Here is a 23,015-nt window from a genome sequence, read left to right as displayed (position 1 = left end):
GTTGAACAGTGATTTCTAAACAGTAAATCAATTTTCATCCAGTAGCAAATGATAGATTGAGTTAATTTTAGATGGAGTGATTTTTGTCTATATGGGTATGTTATAATGCTGCCTTAACCTCCCCCCAGGAAGAAGAACAAATCCCATCGTGATATCAAGCGAATGCAGTGTGAATGTCCGCCTCTTTCTAAAGAAGAGAGAGCTCAAGGGGAGGTAGCCTGTGGTGAAGATTGTCTCAATCGCCTGCTCATGATAGAATGGTAAGTACTGTTGGGTGAGATGTCCAAGCTGAGCTCTTTCCCTGGCATTGAGTATCAGAAGACACCAAGTTGTCTTTTTGTGTTGCCGTTTGCAGTGACATATATTCATACGTTGGCCTTTCCCTTTTGGAGATCAGAATTTAAATCCTAACTTGGGGCTTGTGAATCAGTGTAGTAGTTTCATATTCATCTCTGAGCCTATCACACAAGCACTGACGTGTCTGCCCAGGAGGCTCAATGCACTGCAGCCGAGGCTTGAGGGAGACCGGAATGGGGGAGGCGTAGCTTTCCGGGCCGCTGCCTTGTTTTTCAGTTTTTTCTTCTGTTGCCTACCTCTCCTCTCTCACTAGGCTCTTATCGGGCCCTTTCCTTCCCCTTTCTCTTGAGTCCTCTTGCTCGGAAGAAAGCGGCAGCAGGGCTGAGACAACTGCTGCTCCGTGTTTTTAGTTGGCAGGAGGCAAAGAACTGGGCAAAAGGAGCTGCGTTGACAGCTGACTGGCAATCAGATTTGCTTCCTGATAGGTGGAGACATAATGATGGTTACCAAGTAAGATGGGAGAAGAGGGATGAATGATACGGACCCTTTGGTATCTAAGACCCTGGATCTCTGATCAGTCCAAGCTCTAGAGCAGGGGCAGGCAAACTTTTTGGCCTGAGGGCTACATCGGGTTTGGGAAATTTTATGGAGGGCCAGTTAGGGGAGGCTGTGCCTCCCCAAACAGCCAGGCATAGCCCAGCACTGCCCCCTATCCGATCTCCCCACCCCCCCGCTTCTCACCTCCTGACGTCCCCCTGCCCCCGGACTCCTGCCCCATCCACCTCCCCTCCCCGCCCCGCTCCCTGTCCTCTGACTGCCCCCAGAACCTCTGCCCCTGACTGCCCCCTATCTGACCACCCCCCCCCCGCTCCTTGTCCCCTGACTCCCCCCCCCCCACCCGGACCCCTGCCCCCATTCCCCACCCTCTGACCACCCCCGACCACCACCCCGAACTCCCCTGCCCTCTATCCAACCCCATCTGCTCCCTGCCCCTTACCACACTGCCTGGAGCACCGGTGGCTGGTGGTACTACGGCCGCGCCGCCTGGCTGGAGCCAGCCACGCCAACGCGCAGCACAGAGCACCAGGTCAGGCCGGGATCTGCAGCTGCGCTGCCCCAGGAGCTCGCAGCCCCGCCACGCAGAGTATTGCGCTGGTGGCACAGTGAGCTGAGGCTGTGGAGAAGGGAGCTCAGGGGCCAGGCAGGAGGGTCACATGGGCCATAGTTTGCCCACCTCTGCTCTAGAGGCAGGGAAGGGGGCAGTCTCTTAGGAAGAAGCCATAAAATATACAGAGCAGATGCCAGTATGTTGGGTTAATCACAGTAACACTGCTGATCTAAAAAAATCTTAGTCTAAATATAAACCGTTCAAAATTGAACATTGGTTGTCAGGTGGTTATACTTCTTTATAGTGAAATATGTTTGTGGGTTTTGCACTGAATTTATTATTTATTGGTTCATGTCGATTTCCCAGCTATTTCCCAAGCTGCTTCTGTTGTCGCTGCCAACCCACTGGGAGTTGATTGTTCTGTTTCCTCTACTTAGTTCTTCCAGGTGCCCGAATGGGGACTACTGTTCCAACAGGCGGTTCCAGAGGAAACAGCATGCAGATGTTGAAGTGATCCTAACTGAGAAAAAAGGCTGGGGACTGAGAGCTGCCAAAGATCTCCCATCGTAAGGCTTTCCTCTTCATGTGACCTTTAACTGAGTTATTTCTCAACAACTAGCTAGATGCTATAGCCAGTACTCCATTCTTGTCCTCCTTGGCCTCTGTTTCTACTACTGTTTGTCACATACGCCTTGAAATCTTGTGCTCTCTTTTTGTGACTCTGTTTCCTACTATCTCTCCTCCCCTCTGATCACTACTTTGGCTACCTTTGTTGGTTCTTCGTCCTCCCCCTCCGTGTGTGTGTGTGTGTGTGTGGGTCCCCACAGGAATTGGCTCTTGGTCCTCTCCCCTCTTTCCCTTCTAAGCCTATTTCTGGGTAATCCCATCTGCTCACATGCTTTTAACTACCATTTTTACACTGATGATTCATGGGTCTGACTTTTCACGCTTAACTTGTCTCCCTCTAGCTAATCCCACATCACAACCTGTTTGACATTTAAATTTAAGGTGGCCAAAACTGAACTCCTGATCTGTCCACTGAAATCCTCTCTGTTCCCCTTAATTTTCTGACTGTGACTACACCACCATCCTTGTGGCTGAGGCCAATTACATGGGAGACATCTTTGACTTCTCTCACTGAACTGATCTGTAAGGCCGTAGTCATATTATATCCTTCATATCTCCCCTCCACACCCAGCTCTGCTGTAATGCTTTTGAGAAATCAGCCATTTAATGATGGCAGATGGGGATACTGCTGGTACTCATTTGTTGTAAACCTACATATATTTGACTATATCCCTCTCCCTCCCCCCCTTCCCCTCTCTCCACACACACTGTGTTACTTCTCTAAGTTTGAAAGCTCTGTGGGGCAAGGGCCATGGATTCATGTGTTTGTACAGTGCCTAGTGCAAAAGGGCTCCAGTCCTTATCAGGGCCTACAGGCGTGATTGTAATACACATCTCTTATAATAGTGCCAAGAGACCCCCGATTAGTATTGGAGCCACATTGTATTAGATGTTGTACAGAATTACAGGCCCTTCCCTGAAGAGCTTGCATTCACAGGCATAACAACTGGGTGTAACAAGGTATGATACTCAGAAGAAAGACAAGGAGAAGAGTAATGGGAGGAATATGCTTTTATATAAGTGCAATGTGCACAGCTAGGTGGTTTCAGGTCAGTTAAACTTCCTTAAAATATATCTGAGATGTCCCTACTGGCCCTTTACCGACTTAGCAGTTGGCTGTTTCCCCTGAGCAGAGTAGACAGGAGTTGTGGGGGGCACTGAAGTGAGGACAGGATCGTGTCTGCATAGACTAATTTAGGCAGGTATTCCATGCAAAAGAGGCAGTTTGGAAGAAGTTGCAAGGGTGCTTATGGGGGAAGCAGACAAAATGGTCTGTGAAGGAGGCAGGGGGAGACTTCATTAGAGACAAAAGTGGATAAGTAGGGAGAGGCTAAGTTGTGATGGCCTTAAAGGTAAATTCTATGCTTAAATACTTGGATACATTTTCCTGACTGCTTATTTGGTTTAGACAGCATCATTTTCCCCCCCCTCTAAATATATTTCATAGCCTTTCAGAATCCAAAGAGAAAATTCAAGTGTTTCTCTATAGAATGTGGTAGTTAGATTTTCTCCCGCAAAACCTTTTGTAGTTGCACACTTGGTTGTCTGAAGAACCAATGTTGTGCATTGGCAATTGCATTAGGCCGTGAAAGGGAGCCAGTAAGTCTGTTTTGTCTCAAGTGCATGTGACTATGGGAAGTTTTAGATGACTGTGTCCTGTATTTTGCTATGCAACAATCTTCTAGTGTCTTGGAGTTTTTAGTATGTTCCCTTGGAAATTCTGATTCTTTGCTTCTGTTGAAGCATGCTAGGAACCCAACAGAAGTTCTTTGCTAGTTTTTAACAAGAGGACACATTTGGTCTTGTAGCAGCTAGAAATATTGCTGTCCTGTCAATTATATGAGCTTTTGCATGAGGAAGACGGAGGGAGAGTTTTAATGTGAAGCAGTCCTTCACAAATGAAGCACAATAGTGCTTAAAATGTAGTGAAAGCCGAGCAGCATATTTAAAGCAATATGTTTAACTGACGACCTCTGTACTGAAAGTCCACGTGAAAGGTAAATAACCAGTCTTTCAAAGCTATGGTTATCTTACGTATTGATTATTGAGAGTGGTCACAATCTACTCCTCTCACTTGTACAAAGCTTTGATAAGGATGAGCTTCAGAGGTGTGACAGTGGCTAGCAAATCAGTTGTGAGGTTGCAGTGTGATATAGTATCAAAAATCATTTTGATTGATTCTGGCCTGGGTATGCAAAGGCATCACAGTTTAGACCCCCACAGCTGTCCCAGAGGTGAGTCTCTATACATCTTTGGGAATAGTGCATTTGGTACTGGGCTCCTTCATATCAGAGAATGGATGTGAATTGGGGAGGAGCAGCAAAATATTGAGGAGACAGGACTGACTTAGGAGGGAAAATGTAAAGAAGAAGATCTGTATAGTTTGGCAAGGTAATGCTGAAGGTGGAAGGGACATAAACCCAGGAGCTGGGTTGGCCCAGCCTGGTTTGCAGCTGGTTTTAGAGCAGGCGCTTTTTTAGCTCAGTGCTGTTGTTTTTCTCCTCACTATGCTCCCATGCCCTGATGGTAGCACCGCTGCCCCATCCTAGAGACAATGGTGCTGAGTTCAGAGCTGTGCTGAAGCATAAAAGCCCAACAGAAAGTGCAGTCAGGACTGTAAAAGGGAAAAGAGCCAGCTGGAGCGATAGAGTGTCCGTCTGAAAACTGTTGTAACCAACTTCCCGGGGGCTGAGTTCTGCCTCATTGCGCCCACCCCAGGACAGAGCCAGGGAAAAACCCAGCTACTTCATAAGAGAATCATGGGATGGGGTCTAGATGATCTCAGTTGTGGAATACAGGAGTTGGGGCCTGGTTTATTGGATAAATGGGTCAGGGGAAATGGAATAGAGGCGCCTGACTTATGAACACAGTATCTTAGAAGAGATGGGTAACAGCCCTGTGGGTTGAGATATAGATGGTCTAGACTACAGATTACAGGAGTGCAGGGAAAATGGGGTGCATAGAGTCCATGCTTTGGTGTAGCAAGTGAGGAATGTTCAGTTCAAGTGGAGCTCAAGAGGGTACCGTCACTTCCTCCCCACTGTCCCCCTCCTCCTGATCTATCCTTTGATGTTTGCAGGGTATGAAACTCTAGGGAGTGAAAGGGATTTTTTTAGGATGTGATGAGAAAGTGTAAGGGGATTAGTGGGATGACATTAAGAAAAGGAAAATTAAGGGAAATATCAGGAAAAAATTCTCAACAGTGCAACCTACTAGCCAGGGGAAGTGTGGAAAGCCTGAAGCATTTCAAGCCAGATTGGTTAAAGGTTGTAGTTAAGGTTATAGTTAAGGCTAAATCCAGTTTTCTGCTTGGAACTTGACTTTTCTAAGTGCTCTAAAATCTACACAGTTACTCAGATTGACTTGAAATTTGGTGTGCCTCATGGGGGGCACCAGGTTCTTTTACCTATCCAAATTTGGAGACCGTTTTGGAGATCAAAGCATTCCTGATATACAGCCCCACCACCACCCCAAAAAATTCCAGCTTTCTTAAAGTGGAGAGAATCTGGCTCGCAGATCGAGAACAAACCAGGGCTTACATCATTGCACCGTGGTCTCCAACGCTCGAGGGTTGCCCCCAATAGAGTGCCTAGCACCCACCAGCCCTTTGAGGGAAATCAAATTAAAACGTTCTTTGAGAAAGAGTTCTCCTTTTCAACTTGTTGCAAGCCTCATGACTTGTGCTTATTCTCACTCCTAATAGACTACACAGAGCATGCCCAGACAGAGGCGTTAACAGGATTGTTAGCCTTCAAAATTTCACACTAGTAGGATAGCTCAAGAGAATAAGCAGTCCTTTGAATCTGACCCATCTGGTGCCTGTTTGAGTCCCACTTTGATCAGAAATCTGGAAAAGATAGGGAGGCATATTGCTAAAATCGTTCTCTGCCAGGGTATTTTATTTTGTGGAAACGTAATCAAAGTATTGGGGGGGGGGGGGGTGGAAGGGGGAAAAAAACTCCACACTAGCCATAGGGAGAGGCATTTTAGGAGGTGGAGGGTGTCCTACCCCTCTGCAGGGGCCTGAACCCCTGTCCCTGCCCAATGTGTGTTCTGGGATCTGGGGGACCCTGTTCCACTTGGGCTGTCTGAACCCATCTCCCTGCCCCTCCACATGTGCTGGGATCTGGAGTAGTGGGAGTGGTGAAGGTAATGCAAATTTAAATATCTGAAATCCAGGAAATGAATATCTCACTAGAATGTGTGGAGGAGGGGTGGACCTGGGGCATGGCTGAGGGAGCCTGGCTAAAGCAGCAGCAGGAGTCCCAGGCTGGAGGTGGGCAGTGCGAGTGAGGGACCCAGCTGAGTGTGCAGCTCGGGCTACATAACCAAGATAGCTTGTGGCCCTCCAGTAAGCTGCTGCCTCTGATACATTTATGCAGCAGCATAGGACAGGAGACAGCAAAGAACAACTTGTTACACGTTAATGGCTTCTACAGAGCCAGCTAATGGCTCAGTGGGATGGGAAGGGATAGCTGGAAATGTTGGGAGGGCTACATGTTGTGGGGAATGATGGGGCAGGAGGTAGAGGAGAGAGAGAGGCACCATTCTTCTCTCACGCTTAAAGTTACAGTAACAATCGTGTAATAAAACTGTCAAGGTTTCGGGACATAGACCATGGATGAGATTTCTCTTACAGGCCCCGTCAGCAGCCACACGCTGCAAACATTTCAAAGCACGGCCATTATCCCCATTCTACTACAACAAAAGGTAGAGGATGGGGGAGGGTCATTGTGGAATCATGTAGCAATTGTGTGGTCTAGTGGCAAGACCTCTGGACTGAGACTATTCCTAGGTGTGCCACTGGCCTGCTGGGTGACCTGGGGCATGTCACTTTGCCTCTCTGCACTCAGTTTCCCATCTGTAAAATGGAGGCAATGATCTACATCTCTTTGAGATTTACTGGTAAAAAAGGCCAGTATAAAATCTAGGTCTTTTGATTATTACCTAGCCATAGTAGCATATCAACTGCAAACCTTGGCGAGAACTATAACTGCTTACATGACCACTAACTCCTACCAAAACCATTTCTCTTTTTGTTCCACAAAGCCAGGAAATTAAATGGGAAAAAAAATTTAATGCAAAGTTAAGATTGCCTGGTGATAGCTTATGCCTTTCCAGAACATGGAGTTCAGAAAATCAGGAAATAAAACGCTCACACAATTGTAACTGTCCTCTTTGAGCAACAACAACCCTAACACACACACACTGCTACTCAGCCTTTTCACTGTACCGGACAGGCTGCCTGCACATGCTCTGTGCTCAAACACAACCTATTCCCCCTGTCAGAATACCACACTTTGTGAAATTTCACAACCACTTCATACCCTTTTACAACTCTTGCACACAGAATGCCACCTAAGCCTATACTTTCTTCTACCTACCCATCATTAAATCCACAGACTGCTCTCATATTCTACCTCGTTACTGACAATACCCATGGCAAGACGTCCCCAGTGCCCTGCAACTGACACATTTACAATTCTGTATTGAAATGATGCAGACTGGAACCTCAAGGTATTTATGTATCTCTTTCCTTTGATACCACACATGGCGGGAAGGGGGGGCTCAGTACAGATCTCCACAGATCACAATCACAGCTCTTTCAAGCGGCTCCAAATTTTTCCTCCACCATTCAGTACAGCTACACCTAACACAGTGAATACAACTTGAGGGAATGCAGATAATTCCCAGTAGCTATCACCAGCTCCAATGGGGCAGAGTTATGGTTGCATGGGCATTTACCTTAACTCTGTATATCTTGATTAGCAGAATTCGATGTTCTGGAAAGGCTCAAGCTATCACCAAGCAATCATAACGCTGTGCTAATGAATTTTTTTTTGCCATTTAATGTACTCTATGGCACGATCCTGTGATGGCTCTGAGGGAGAGGGAGCAGATGACCTAATAAGTCCCTTCATTTTGGGTTCATCTTTTCCTAAAAATACAAAGGATACTTAGTCCCCTCTTCATCCCTGCCCACAAGGTCAGTGAGGTACAAAATGAGGCCATCACAGACAGCTTTTCATGGTTTTTTTTTTCCAAATCTGACACTGCACATTCTGCTGAAACTCCTTATATTCTTCATATCAAAGAACTTCCTCAGTAAAATGGAATGCGTTTATATGATAGACTCTACTTAGCAAGGAACTTGTATTCTTCTCTGAAGTGCCTTTCATGTTGCTTTGTAAATAACTGTGATAATGTTAGTTTAAAAAAATCCTAGTTGCCCAAGGTATAATGCACTTAAATCTGTTTGTTTCAATACAAAAATCGAAGCCATATTGACAGCTGTAACAGCCAATTCTGTGAGTTTGTCTCAACAATAGGTTTCATCCTTGGTATTTAACTTGGTTTGCTCCTAAGCAGATAATGATGCTTTTCCTCCTGGGGTCTTACAGTAACACGTTTGTGCTGGAATATTGTGGAGAAGTGCTGGATCACAAAGAGTTCAAAGCCCGAGTGAAAGAGTATGCCCGAAGCAAGAATATTCACTACTACTTCATGGCACTGAAAAATGATGAGGTGAGTGGCAGTATATACGCACTTGTAGGAGGGAGGTGTGTGTGTGTGTGTGTGTACAGCTCTAGGTAAATACAATTTTACTTGAATGTGCCATGCAGAAATAGCAGTTTTTTTTCTCAAAGTCCCAAATTCCTGTTTTTCATTTAAGCCCTTTTACCTGACAGGAGCTATACCAAACAGTGTTACTGGCTACTTATAGCTAATTTAAGCTATTGATATATCAGTAGTTCTTCATTAGATGTCTTTTGTAAATCGCTGCTCTTGGGGTTAAATCCCTAACTGCATGGATCTGGAATAGTTACAAGCCTAAACAAGATTCATGGGCCCTAAGGCTCTGAGGGGACCATGTCTGTAAAAATACATTTAAATATTTTCCTTTTCCACGTAAGCAATTTCTGTAGTTGGCCATGGGGTTGTTATGTGGTCATGAATTTGGGGGGGAGAGGGTGCAGTAAAATAGTGTGCCCATTTGTGAGTGGGTGTGCAACGTGGTCCGTGAGACCATCTTTGTATTAAAACATGATCTATGTGACACAAACATTTCAGATCTCCTGGTGTGAACATTGTTGGGGTCTGCACGGGTGGGAAATAATTGTTAAGATTTAGAATATAATAACTACAGAACCAAGGAGAAATACGATGCATACTCTCTTAATACTATGGATAACAATGTAAATCAAATAATAGTGTCTTGTTTTCTGATGCACAATTTTTATTACAAAACCTTTTTTCTCCAAAGCTATTAAAGCTGATGCATGAAACAGGAAAAAATGATTAAAATTCTTATTGAAGTTTTCACCTTCACCTTGCTACATACACATGCTGACTTTTGCTTCTACCATATCACAGAGGAGAGGAAGAGAGTGCTTTTTGCTATAATTACTTTTCACTTTCAGATAATAGATGCAACCCAGAAAGGAAACTGCTCCCGTTTCATGAACCACAGCTGTGAACCAAACTGTGAGACACAAAAGGTGAGCTTCAAAGAAAACCTACTGCTGCTTTGTTCTCAGTTTTGTTTCTGAGTTTTAACATAGTGGAAAATGAATTTTCCATTGACCTTTGCCTCTCTATCATTCAGTCACTGCTATTCAAAAGTAAATATATACCTTGGAAACCGGCTAATGCAGACACTTCAATTTGGGATTTTAAGATCCTTCAGAGAAGTTTTCTGCCTCTTGGAGGGTTAGCAATGTCACTTGCCAGAGTTCCTTAATTTAATACAGAAACTGGGGGTCAAGCCTGGATATTGTAATAATCAATATTGTCATCTATTTTTTCCTGCTGTAGTGGACTGTGAATGGACAGCTAAGGGTTGGCTTTTTCACCACCAAACTAGTTCCATCAGGCTCAGAGCTAACATTCGACTACCAGTTCCAGAGATATGGGTAGGTATTTTCTCTGTTTGTCTGCTTCAGTGTTACGAGTGGGTCTCCCTGAATGCACATACAATTAAAAAATTGTGCTGCAAAACTGACCAGTGAAAAGACATCCAAATGAATGTGAACAGTGGAAATCAAATTGGAGGTTAGGGATGAAAAAGATAATAGGATAATCTAGTCCATGTCCCATCTAATGTAGGTTTATTCCTGTAGATTTTATGGTATTTCTTTCAATCTGCCTTTAAATATCCCAAGTCTGGGGGCTTCCCCCATTTCCCTTTGGAGACTATCCTACTGTCCATAATATGGGAGTTCTCCAGATAATGATTTTATATACTCTTTTCTAATTTCATCCCCTTGCTAGCTGTCCTAGCTGCATCCCTGTTTTACATAATTCCTGTTTTCCACTCCTGCACCCTTAGTATTTTACAGCTTTGCAAATATTTGTAGACAAATACCATGTTCCTCCTCCCCTTATACACTCTCCCCCTCACTCACACTCACTATTTTCTCCCCCCCCACACCACCCCCCCGAGGCTTAGACAAGGTACAGCATATCTATTTAATTCTGTCTTTCCTTGTAGAGCGGTTACTTTATCGTAGGTACTTTTATCTGAAAGTCCTCTACCTTGGAAAGCTAGATGTACTATTCCAGTTCTCACCCTAGGTTTACAGCGAGATGCTTTTTTCTCCCTGCTTCATACTGTGATGTCTCTGCATTCTGCTGTGTCGTGTCTGACAGATGAATGAGGCGCTCTCTAACTTAAACAGAGTTGAATTGTAGAGAAATGTATACTCAATGAAAATTCCTACTAATATAGTTTTAAAACATCTTGCCATTTGTTTAATGAATAGTCCACTCCTACAGACACCATTCCATATCAGAAGGTACTGTATATTTAGAATTTGAGGGCTGGAAATAATTGTTTGTCTAAAAAAAAAAAAAAAAACCCTGTTCCAAAATGTCAATTATTCTCACGTGGTCACCCATTCCAGGTAGTAACCAAGCTCAAACCTTGCCAAACTTCTGAAACCAGACCATATGAGCCTGTCCACCTACGGGGAGAGTCAGTCTTCAAGCATTCCTACTGCTTTCTACTTTTGATCTAACATACTGCAACTCCCACGATGCATCTGTACATCTGAATTAGTATTTGTTTAATGTACCACTAACTTAATTTTATAAACTGCTGTCCCAAATGAAAATATAGGAGGCAGGAAAATGTTAAGCATTTGTATGAAGTATGCAAACTATTATGAAGACACATGAACTTACTTTGACATGTAACAAATATCTCCTCAACCTTCTGCAGTCACTTGCAGCTGGGTGTATTGCATCGATGAGCGTGTAGAATATTGCACATAGGGAAGTGTTCCTGAAGTTAAGGAAACAAATTTACTGCTCATTCTAAAATCCATAACCTTATTTCATATGCAAATTATTTCAAACTATTCAAAAGTATTAGTTTTTATTCCGGACAAATAGTTACAGCCTGGGTTGAGTCCTCGCAATGGACAGTCACCATTCTGCTGTCCTATACCCAACCTGGATCTCACATGCCCACAAGCCCACTGGGTCTGGGTAGTATCCAGACACTGTTTGTAGCTGTGGTCTCTGTCTCATTCCCAGGGTGCAGACTCCCTGTCTAGCACCCTTCTGTAGTACAGTGGATCCCGCAGTCCTGCTGCCCTAGGCCCCAAGACCACGGATGAACCCCCCAGATCTTCTCAGAGGTCTATGCATGCTATTGCCATAGGCCACCCTCATGGGTACTCTGATGTGTAGTTTAACTCTTCAGGGACATGTGGCAGATAAAGTAAGGAATACTGAGGCTTTGCAAAGGAACCTTTTAAACATATATATGCTTCACTTAGAGACAGCACAGGAGGTTTACAGATCTATGTACAAATGGCAATACACTTTCCCACTCCTCTGAGACTATGCTCACCCCTTCTGTGTGTCCTTAGGCCCAGTGTGTGTGAGGTGGGGCTCTTCCTCGTGCAGGCCTTCTGCTTCCTGGTGATGTTCCCCAGTGGGAGAGAGGATCTGGGGCAGACCTTGCTCTTAACTAAAGTTTGTCTCCTCTGTCAAGTGATTCACTGGCTGGCTTCAAAGCCCGAATCATGTGGCTAAATTCCCAGCCCGCCTGCCCCTCCTATTCCCCCTCTCCCCCAACCAGCTTCCCTTAGGTCCTCCTTTTTAGCAAACCCATTGTTCTAATAGGGGAGTGTTATTCAAAGGTGGTAGCCCCTTGATGTGCCTCATATTCAGGCACCAGGCTCCATAACATGAGTGATGATGCAGTTCAACATGACTGTTACAGTCTATGGTGAAGGACATAAACAAGTTTACACTCAGAATAGAAGCTGAAATACAACATGGCTTTCACAAAATCAGACTGGGGACCCAGACAGCCCCTCGAATTGTCACCGTTACATGCAATTTGAAGTTTTAAATTGGTCATTTTTGAGTTCTCTATATACCAAGAGTCTGAACGTGTGAATTGCTGAAGAAAGCTTTTTTTCTCCTGCCCCCTTTTGGTGAGCCCAAGCATGAGACTTTCCTCTTCAGAGTAACTTATTGAGAAAGTTATTTTGCAACGTGGGTTTTAGAATTGTTCTGCCATGACAACCTTAACTGTGTAGTGTCTCAGCCATAATGATAAAGCTGTTGTTTATATTGCGGCTTGCAGGCACTGCTTAGTCAGGGATCAGACTCCAGTTATGCTAAGCAGTGTACAAAGGAGTAAAACAAAGACGGGCCCTGAGAAGCAGGTAGAAAAACAGAAGCACTATAGTTAGCTAAAAGCAGCCAGGAAAAGGAACGAACTCTTGCTTTCTGTCTGTTAGATCTTGACGCAGCCTGGAGTTGAGTTTCCATAAGTGTTTGCCCAACTTCTTGTTAAGGAGATATGGGAATACGCTAACCATAAAGAAATTGAAGAGGTTTGTTTGAGTTTGGGAGAGATTGTATCAGCCAGAACTGAAAGGACCTGCCACGTACAGTGGTTTATAACCGTATAGACTGCTTTCTTGTGCAGGAGGGAAACGGTGTGAAACATTCTGTTTAGAAACCATTTGGTTTATATGTTCGATGTAGCAGCTCTTAATTTTTTAGAACAAAATGGAGAAAAAAATACAAAGAATCACATGACAAATAAAATTGTCTTAAGAATGTTTGTTCAAAATTTTCTAATAGCTCTTCAGTAGCCATTTGAAATAACAGCTTAATAGAAGGAAGAAAGGATAAGGAGTGATTATACAGCACTGTAATTGTTCTTCCAGGACAGTAAAATTAAAATGCATTTAGTAGTTAGGAAAACAACCCTGCTGTGAATGCCGTTGATCTCTTACTAACCTCTGCAAACTAATGTCACGTGTCACTCATACCCCTTGAACAGCAAAGAGGCTCAGAAATGCTTCTGTGGCTCAACTAACTGCCGGGGTTACCTGGGAGGAGAGAACCGGGTCAGCATCAGAGCCGCAGGAGGAAAAATGAAAAAGGAACGCTCTCGTAAGAAAGACTCGGTGAGTGCGACCCTTCCTTGTTTGCTTTGTACAACCTGCTTTCCATAAAGGGTGACCCAAGGAGGTGATCTTCCTTATCAAAGTCTCAAAAGGCAGCCTGAAGAAGGGGACAGAGCTCTTCTGGGATCAGCGAAGTTTAGTGTGACCCAAAGGTTTCATCAGAATATTGCCAACCGCAAACCTATTTTACGCGCCTGTAAAAACCCAAGCAAACGCAGCACACTTAAGGCCAGCTTAGGATAGAATGGTTTATTAATATGTAATGCATGCTCATGTGACTTCTTTGCAAGCTCCCTTGCTTCTAGGCCAAGGTGATTGCAAATTCAGATCTCTCACGACAGCTTCAGGGCTCACCCACTGCAGGAAACATCTGCACTGGTTTAAGTGCAATCCTTTGCTTGAGATGTTGAACGAGTGCAGCTGTTCCTTGCTTTCTTGCTGTCAGTGAGCCCTGAAGGTGTGGTGGTAGATTTGAACTTGCATTCACCTTGGCTTAGAGGCCAATGTGACTATGCATTAAATCTGCTTTGACATCCGTTTTAATTGTTGTATTTGCTGCCCCATGTGATACATTTCATGTATACAGAACTAGAGCCTACCTTTCATCAGGCCTTCCAGCATTTCCTCCAAATAACTTTGATCAAGGTATTTATGTGAATTCAATCCTTTGATTGGGTTGTAGTGGTGAACTTGCAGTGACAATGACAAGCCCCACAGGAAACTCTGATGAGAAGCACAATTTAGAGAGAGAAAGAAAGAAAAAGAAAAAAGCTTTACTTCCAGATTTCAAGTTTCCTCTAAGAAACTGGAAGGATCCTTTTCACTGTCTGTAAAATGTAGCTGTTTTTTGGCTTATGGGAATGCTAATTACACTCCTTGAAACTGCTTTTACATGTATGTACCCTTTTGGAGGGGGGACTGCCTTCTGAAGCTAGCAGCTTTATTTTGATTGACCGTATCTCTGTTTGGGTGGTCTGGGAATTAGACTTCTTAAAATTGACCTCTTATATTTTTACATTTTCCCAGAAAAGTGTTTTCCTACTTGTCTTCCTAAAAACAGCTTATAAATTACATTTGAATGATATGCTTCTCTCCAGCAAACTTCATTTTTAGGTATTCACAGGATGTTGCAATTCTCTGCATTAAATAAGGTATTGTTAAAAGTGAAAGTTCTTTGATCTTGAGAACAGATATCCAGGTCTTTGCATCCTTGGATCAGAGAATGCAATCACATTGATTTAAGACGAGACTACTCTCTTCCTATGTTTCAAATTTCCTTGAGGGCTTTCCATTAGGGACATAGCTGCCTTTAGTACAGAGCGAGCCACGGCTTCCATATTCTATCTGCTTAAGAAGACTGGTCAAATCCCACACTTCATTATCACTTACAAAATAGAGTTAAAATATTAATTACTGCCACATTAGATAATGAGTATTTGTCCCGGGTAATTTTTTTTGCTCATACAAACTTGAGTGAACATTTGCTCATTACTGCCCCAGTGTATATCTTGTTCATAAATTGAAGCGGCCCTAGCCATGTTTTAAATAGCATCTCCTGTTTTCATATATGAAAAGGTAAATTTGAAACCAGAATACCTTGCTAAATAATATAGCCAGAGTTTCCTTTTCAGAGCATTCTGCACGTGTTAAATGCACACAACTAAGGACTTGGGCGGTGCATACGATTGGAATGTGTGGCACAAGCTAAAGCTTCAGGTCTAGATGGAAGATGCTATGTTGCACACATTTTTGCTCCCAAGAATGCAATCAGATTTTCACCCCTCCCCCCAGCCCCGCCCATTTTACTGGTCTAAGCCGCTAACTTGAGAGAAAAGCACAGCGTGTGAAATATTTACATATTGTATTCAAAGTCTTTATTCAAGGAATGACTGAAAGAGTCAGAGGAGAACTATGGGGCAGCAAATAAAAAAAAAAACTACAAATGAAATTAAGTATACCTAAAACTAGATTTTCTTCCCTTTCAGTATATGAGATTTGGTCATGGAGAGACTTCTTATGGAACCTCAAAGCCAGAGAATAAATTCCCTTAACAGCTGATTGAGTGGTACCTTGTGAGTCTGATGGGGTGTTTTGTGAGTTGTATAATCATTTTCCTTTGACGTGGTAGGTGGATGGGGAGTTGGAAGCGCTGTTGGAGAATGGAGAGGGGCTTTCAGATAAGAACCAAGTTCTCAGTTTATCCCGGTTGATGGTTCGGATTGAGACTTTGGAGCAGAAACTCACCTGCCTCAAACTCATACAGGTGAGGAGATCCCAACCTGATTGAAGGAGGAGGGAAGTAAAATTATGCGAAGTGTTTTTATTCTAAATAATGTGTTTAAAGGCTAGTGAGGAAGAGGGAGAAAATGGAAAATAGGTTTTACGGTTGTGCCAGTACAGAATCTGGAGGGAAGAGCTACTCTATTTAGTGTGGCAAAGGGGTAAGTTTGCAGCCATACTTAAAGAATTTGTAGACCCTTTGTAGCTCCAACCCTTTATAGAATCATAGAATATCAGGGTTGGAAGGGACCTTAGGAGGTCATCTAGTCCAACCCCCTGCTCAAAGCAGGACCAATCCCCAGTTTCCAAAATAGCCCCCTCAGGGATTGAACTCACAACCTTGGGTTTAGCAGGCCAATGCTCAAAACAATGAGCTATCCCTCCCCCCCCCGTGGCTAACACTTTAGCCAGAGTGTTTTGCCTTTTGGAGGATTAGAAAGGTGACATGCACAGTCCTTTCTAGATGTTAACTTAAAAAGGTCATTTTGACAAAATCATCCAAAAGTAGTGATTAATTTTGCTGAGATGAAAATAATGGTTACCAATATACTAAGATGTCTGATAAAATAAAATTTAAAAGGAAATGAATGTAGAGGGGGTAACCTGGACATCTTAGAATGAATTTATTTACACTTCTCTTCTAAGGCCATCCTGAATTTTTGTGTCTCTGACTTAGTGGAAAAGATTATTAGTTACTGCCAATTATCTGCTCACTCTAACCTCCTGTTAAGTTTTTATGCTGTAATACCAGCTGGCTACCAGGGAGACTTATTTACTTTCTGCATGCACTATTGCACTAAAAACAGCTGTTCCTTTCACTTTAAAGTTACTGTAGACTTTTGGTGATGCTGTTCGATATTGGCACATGCCTAGGCTCGGCTCTCTACATTGTGTGCATTTTTAGTAGCGTTGCGTTTTGTCAGTAACATGTACATAGTTCAGTAGTTAACAATGTCAGGATGTGGAAATTAGGTTTTAGTCTCTGAGGAAGTTGCTGACTGTTTCCATGGATTCTCCGTAACTGTCTCATCTAGAACACACACTCGCAAGCCTGCCTGAAGTCCTTCCTGGAATGTCATGGCTTGTCTCTCCTCTGGATCTGGATGGCTGAGCTGGGTGATGGACGGGGAAGCACTGTGAACAACCTGAAGCTCCAGCTAGAGGTCAGTAATTGTCTCAGGATTTCCAGGTCACTCTATTTGTACATGAAGCTTTCAAAGCAGCTGTAGTAATTGCTGAGAAGAGTGAACATGTATGAATAAAAATATGATGCATTGATTCCAAGGCCAGAAGGTACCTTTGTGGCCATCTAATCTGACCTCGTGCATAACACAGGCCAGAGAACTGCCCCAAAAATTCCTAAAGCAGATCTTTTAGAAAAACTTCAAATCTTGATTTAAAAATTGTCAGTGAAAGAGAATCCACCACGACCCTTGGTAAGTTGTTCCAATGGTTAATTACTCTCACTGGTAAAAATGTGTGTGGCTTATTTCTAGTCTGAATTTGTAATATCTTTCTCTGCTAGATTGAAGAGCCCTTTATTAAATATTTGTTCCCCTTGAAAATACTTATAGATGGTAATAAAGTCACCCCTTAACTTTCTCTTTGTGAAGCTAAATAGATCGAGCTCCTTGGGTCTGTCACTATAAGGCAGGTTTTCTGATCCTTTAATCATTCTTGTTGCTCTTCTCTGAACCCCCTCCAATTTGTCGACCTCCTTCTTGAGTTAGTGTTTAAAATAAGGTTTCATTTTGAAATCCATAGACAGTGAAGTACAGTACATAGTGTTAATGAAAGTCATATGTGGTACTTTACCTTGACATAAAGTACAGATAAACCCATAACTTTTTTCTTTAAGTACATTAGTTCATATACAGAAAGCTTGAAATACCTAGAAGGAATTTACCTTTGTGATTTTCCTTAAACTTAAGTAGCATATGCTAAGCTTTAAAAAAGGGCACTGCTATTACTGGCTATTCAGGAGTGGGGGACTGGCTGGAGGATCCAGAGTTTGCTCCGACAATATCTAGCATTGAAATTATTGTCTTCTGCTGTTTTCTATATATACTTAATCACCTTAGCATCACATACAAAAATCATTTTGGTGCTTATTTTAATGGAGACACTTGTAGTCAAAACATAAAATTCTTCTTTCTCCAAAAGAACTACTTTCCATTCCTGGGGATAGCATGTGACAGCAGAAATTCCAAAAATTTTCAAGATCTGAAGACATCCATAATAAATGGTCATTACTACTCCTAAACTTCAGTTAATTTTTCATAGCTGCTGATAGAGGAGCTCTCTTATATCACTGCTGTTAGTTTAGTACAGTTTCTCTCAGCTGTTTAGAATCGTTGGATGATTTTTCTCAGATTTTCTTCTTGAGTGGTATCCTTTCCGTACAATCTATTTTTTAAAAAAAAATGCTACATAGAAGTGAAATCCAAAGGCTCTTGCAGCCGTGGGTTACTTTTCTTTTTCTCTTGTACCGGGTCACAATATTTTTTTTTACAGAAACAGCTGAGAAGGAGCCTAGGTTGTTTGTTTGTAAAATGCCTGTTTCGGTAGATGTGAGCAATGCCTGATGTCTTGCAATAGGCTATGACTTGGCTCTCTAGTATCTTAGTATGTCTTTGTGAGTTGGGATGAACGTTTCCAGAATATGCCAACTCAGCTGGTCATCAAGAGTCTATTGGTGTAGGCCTAATAAGTCCCTATGCAGAGATCTTGACACTTTCCAAGTGGCTAGGGACTCCCTCCAGTTGGAGTTAATGGGGGGCAAAAAGGCTTCTTTCTGCTATAAATATGGTAATACTTTATGGGGTGGGGAGACCAGTTGACTCCATCGTCCAGGCCTGATCTGTCCTTATCTTGACAAGGATCTTGCTTCGTTAGCCTTATAAAACATCTGTTCTCCTGGGCCAGATTGTCACACTGCCTCAGCTATGGGTGAGAAGTACTAATCTCCTGGGCCGTTAAAGCTTTGTGCTATTAGAGTGCACACTCTGAGCTTATGGTCCCGTCAGGATCCTGTACACATCCCACAAGATTCAGGGCAGTCGGCATCAGTGCTTATTCTGACGCTGTTGTTCTTTTCAGTTCCAACGGCCTTGGTGCAACTGTAATTCACATCTGCTGAGTCAACATCCCTTCCCCACCTGACTTAATGCATCAGCCTGAGCTTGGTATCTGAGGAGAGACTTATCAGGTTATGTGGGTTACCTGAAAGACTTCTCTCTAAGGCTGAATCCACTGGACCTGGGGAGAAAGACCACAATTCCTGCTGTGACAACCATCCTCTTTGGAGTATCTGAGCTACTCTTTATAAACTTTCATGGACTCCAAAGCAGAGACTATGAGCTAGCTTAAGAATTCCCTTCTGCCATGGCACCATCTTCTTTTGGGTGGATGGAACAGAGTGGATGGTAACACCCACATTACTATCTTGCCAGTCTCTTAAGTAGTGGAGCACAAGTACATGTACCATGTGTCCTCAGGTGCCCGCGCTGCTGAGGGAGTCTTCAAATTGAAGGAGTGGGGAAGCCGTATAGCCATTTCTGTTCTTTGCTCCTGAGATATGACTGACGTGGCATTACCCTCCTCGTTGTCACTGGGGGGATTCTCACATTTGTGGTGGTCTTGAATTCTGGACAGCGAAGCTGAGTTCCGTTACGTTTAGTTGTGAGAGTTCAGAGTAGACCTCAGTCCAGCCCTGTTCCATGACCTGTTCTCCCTTGTTCAATTTGGAGTGGGATCAGATTCTCAGACATTCAGACTTGCTCCATGTAGCTGCCTGGATGTTGGAATCATTCAGACATTAAACAACAGTGGTCATATGAGGTAAAATGTCTTAAAATTTCACAGACCATCTACAATGCACCTTGAAGTGCAAGTGCTTAACCCAGACTTTATCTCACCATCCTTCTGGCCTTTGATTTGCCTGTCCAAGGAATTCTCAGTTTTCATCTGTCCACCTGTGAAGAGATTTCTTCAGAGAACGATTCATGCCTGTCTTTCTGCACGACAACCGCTAGCGTCTTCATATACTTAAATGTACTTCCTCTTCTTAGAAGGCATATCCGTTACAATGGATCCAGTGTGCATAGTTTTTGGCAACTGTTTTTTTTTATTCTTTTGTTTTCTGTCATTTGCTTGTAAAATGAACTGGTATTTAGAGGCACAAGGGGCCTTAGATTGGGAATTGCTGTCTTCTCATGAGTTGGTTTAGTGACCTCAGAAGACTAAAACAATAGGAGTTCCTGCAAGTTAGGTGCTGAGAATCTAAAACCAGGAGTGGGAATTTAATTTTTCTTATACAGAAGGTATGTGGAGTGATTTTTATTTTTTTTTTATTTACTCAAGATGCAAATCAGAGAGTAAATAAAGTCTAATTTTTGTAAGATTTTTTGCATGTATATGCATCATGGTACATTCTAGCTAGGAACACTTCTTGAATTTTTTAGCTTTCTTTAAAACTTAGATTTTCAAACTAGCAGCAACCTGAAAAAAATGCACATTTTTGTAGTAGTATTTGTCTTTATTTTCTGTAGGCTTCAGAAATCTACATGATCATAGAATCATGGACGTTATAGATAGAAATGTAAAGCTATCCAGTCTCTCTCTCTCTCTGCCAGTGCAGGATTGTTGTCCACAGTACATTTCTCTAGTGTCTTGTCCAGTCTATTTTTAAGTTGCAAACAATGATTACACACGTGCTGGCAGTGGTGACATTCCACCCAGGGTCTTCCTTCAGCTAAAGTATGTAATTCTGTGACATCCAGTGGATGTTTTAAATACTGCTGTCTAGTGAAAAAAGAACTTTTCAAATATTGCTATTAGATCAACCATAGGAAGATTTGAACTTACTATCTCGGTTTATCTATCAATCGGTTTCTATTAACCTCTTCCATTAATATAGTTACAAATTAAATAATCACTGCAACATTTACAAAGAGGAAAATCTGATCCACAACGTTTAGTATGCAATCAAAGCCAATTTAGAGAGAGATCAACTTAACCATATAAAAGTGTGATTTCTATACCAAAGCCTAAATTAAAAAGTTAACCATTTAAATAATCAACACATTTTTATTTGAGCTATTCTACCTTGGGTTTGTTTACATGGAAATTCAAGATATGCACCGTCAGCTGTAAGTGTCTGAGCCCTCTGAATTCATTGCAGTTGTGACCTGAATACTTTGTCTTTTTTCCCATCCGTATATTTTATTTGGTATCAGTAGTAGTCAACAAAAGTTCACTACCGCCCCTACAGCAAATGCATCTCTACTAACTTGTGTCAGTATGAATATGGCTCTGGCAAATACTAAAGAACTCAGTTCCCCTTGGAAGAAATTGCTATTGCCAAGTCAGAGGTATAAAAAAACTAGTGCAAAGTGACGGTTTTAAATGTAACCGCTGTGGTTTTGTGTTTGTAACCAGATTATGAAGACTCTGGAGCTCTTGCCTATACCCAATAAAAACATGCTGGAGGAGAGCAAAGTGCTTCCAATTATCCAGCGCTGGGCTCAGACCAAGACTGCAGTCCCACAGCTCAGCGAGGGGGATGGTTATTCCAGCGAGAACACATCACGGGCTCATACGCCACTCAACACGCCAGATCCTTCCATCAAGCAGAGCACAGAAGGCGACACAGACACCCCGAAGAAGCTTGTCTTTCGAAGGCTCAAAATTATAAGTGAAAACAGCATGGACAGTGCAATCTCTGATACCACCAGCGAGCTGGAGGGAAAGGAGGGCAAAGAAGACCTAGACCAGCTGGACAGTGTGCCGGCAGAGGAGCCGCCGCAACAGGAAATCAAAGCTGCCATTGATGCTGCATTGGACAGCAGCAAACCTCGGTCTGTTGAGCTGGAGGCTGAGCCTGAAGCAGAGGCCAAAGAGAGCAATGGCACGAAGCTAGAAGAGCCCATTGCGATGGAAACACCATCTCAAGATGAAGAGGAGGGGGTGTCTGACGTAGAGAGTGAGAGGAGCCAAGAACAGACCGACAAAATACTGGATATGAGTGACTTGGCTACCAAGCTTCTGGACTGCTGGAAAGACCTAAAGGTAAGAGGAACAGTAGCTCGCTGAAGCTATGGCAGTTGTATTTATAAAGGAAAAATGTCATTGTTTGCAGTTGAACATAAATAAGACGAAGTTGTTGCCTTGTTGGCAAATGTTTTTTTGCCAAACAAATAGGAACGCCTTCCCTAAGTGAGGGATTTCAGCCAAAAAACACACCTCCAGGTACTTTCTGTGAATTCCCTTTGTTGCAAATTATACCCTATGGGATTTATGCTAATGTGTTATTCATTGATCAAAGATGAATCAGTCCAGCTTGACCACTGAGATGACGGCATATTCATCCAGTTCAGTTTAGTTCATTTTTTTTAAAAGCTGTTTATTGGTGATTTGGTCTTTGCTTGGCTGGTGCTAACTTGCAGGCCTGTTTTCTAAACCAGCCAGAAAATAGCAGGGCAATAATAGTGCAGTGAGCAATTCTGTCTCAACAGCTTCAGCATACGTCTGAATGTTCTACCAAATGTCTGATCTTAGATGTAAATTGTGATCTCAAGACGGTCAGTGTGGCCTGTCCTATAAATGTTTGCTTTTCATCTGCAATTTTTTGTAGCATTAGGAGACTGTTGTCTTCTGGCAACTTTCTGTTCTGTTGACATTATTGCTAGTGTTAAGTTAAGTGCCAAAGATTTTGAAGATTTATGTTCAGATCAGCTAAACATCGAAACATCTGGATGCTAATCTGAAACTTTGAAGCCTGCCACTGGGCAGTGGGGGCTGTGATCCTCCATACACTCTTTCCAGTTCCTGTACCTTACCTGCAGTGTTGTCTTGGCGGGTAAGGGAGGTGGTGGCTGGCAGGCTGCTTCCTTCTTCCAGCGTCAGGCTGACCTCTCCTCTGAGCAGCTGAGTGGCCTTCTCTGGTAATGAATCTTTTCCGGGAGCAGCCTACTCTGGCCCAGTGGGACCCAGTGAATCCTAACAGTCTGCCACTTGAAAATTTAAAACGCTCAATCATCTGTCCTAGAGTTCTCGGTGGTACAGTTAAAACCCCTCACCCCATCCCCATAAAGTGAGCGTTCCTTGCGGGAATGGAAGAGTGGGAGGTTAGTTTTAAATTTGAAAGTGGCATTTCATTGGGACCCTGCGGAGATGTTACAGGCCATGGCACTGGAGTGAAAGAGCTGCCCCTGAAGAGGGGAGGTGCTGAACAGAGGATTGCAAGGTTTAAGTAGACACTTGTCCCT

General features: G+C 43.0%; 1 protein-coding gene across 3 annotated transcripts in view; it reads left to right on the top strand.

Annotated features, from left to right (window-relative positions):
• Positions 1–23,015, top strand: part of SETD2 (SET domain containing 2, histone lysine methyltransferase) — a 147,051-nt gene that overhangs the window by 41,000 nt on the left and 83,036 nt on the right. For all 3 annotated transcript variants that reach the window (XR_008443709.1, XM_054016772.1, XM_054016773.1), the window contains exons 4-12: positions 129–260; positions 1,843–1,971; positions 8,434–8,557; positions 9,454–9,531; positions 9,848–9,945; positions 13,341–13,467; positions 15,596–15,730; positions 16,782–16,910; positions 21,187–21,816. Coding sequence is in view for 2 of the 3 variants with exons in the window: in XM_054016772.1 (XP_053872747.1) it covers positions 129–260; positions 1,843–1,971; positions 8,434–8,557; positions 9,454–9,531; positions 9,848–9,945; positions 13,341–13,467; positions 15,596–15,730; positions 16,782–16,910; positions 21,187–21,816 (1,582 nt within the window). In the remaining variant the exon portion in view is untranslated. The remainder of the gene's footprint in view (positions 1–128; positions 261–1,842; positions 1,972–8,433; positions 8,558–9,453; positions 9,532–9,847; positions 9,946–13,340; positions 13,468–15,595; positions 15,731–16,781; positions 16,911–21,186; positions 21,817–23,015) is intronic.

The sequence above is a fragment of the Malaclemys terrapin genome, chromosome 2 (genome assembly GCF_027887155.1).
Source record: "Malaclemys terrapin pileata isolate rMalTer1 chromosome 2, rMalTer1.hap1, whole genome shotgun sequence".
NCBI lineage: Eukaryota > Metazoa > Chordata > Testudines > Emydidae > Malaclemys > Malaclemys terrapin.
The sequence above is the reverse complement of the archived record's forward strand: the minus strand, read 5'-3'. Positions and strand labels throughout refer to the sequence as shown.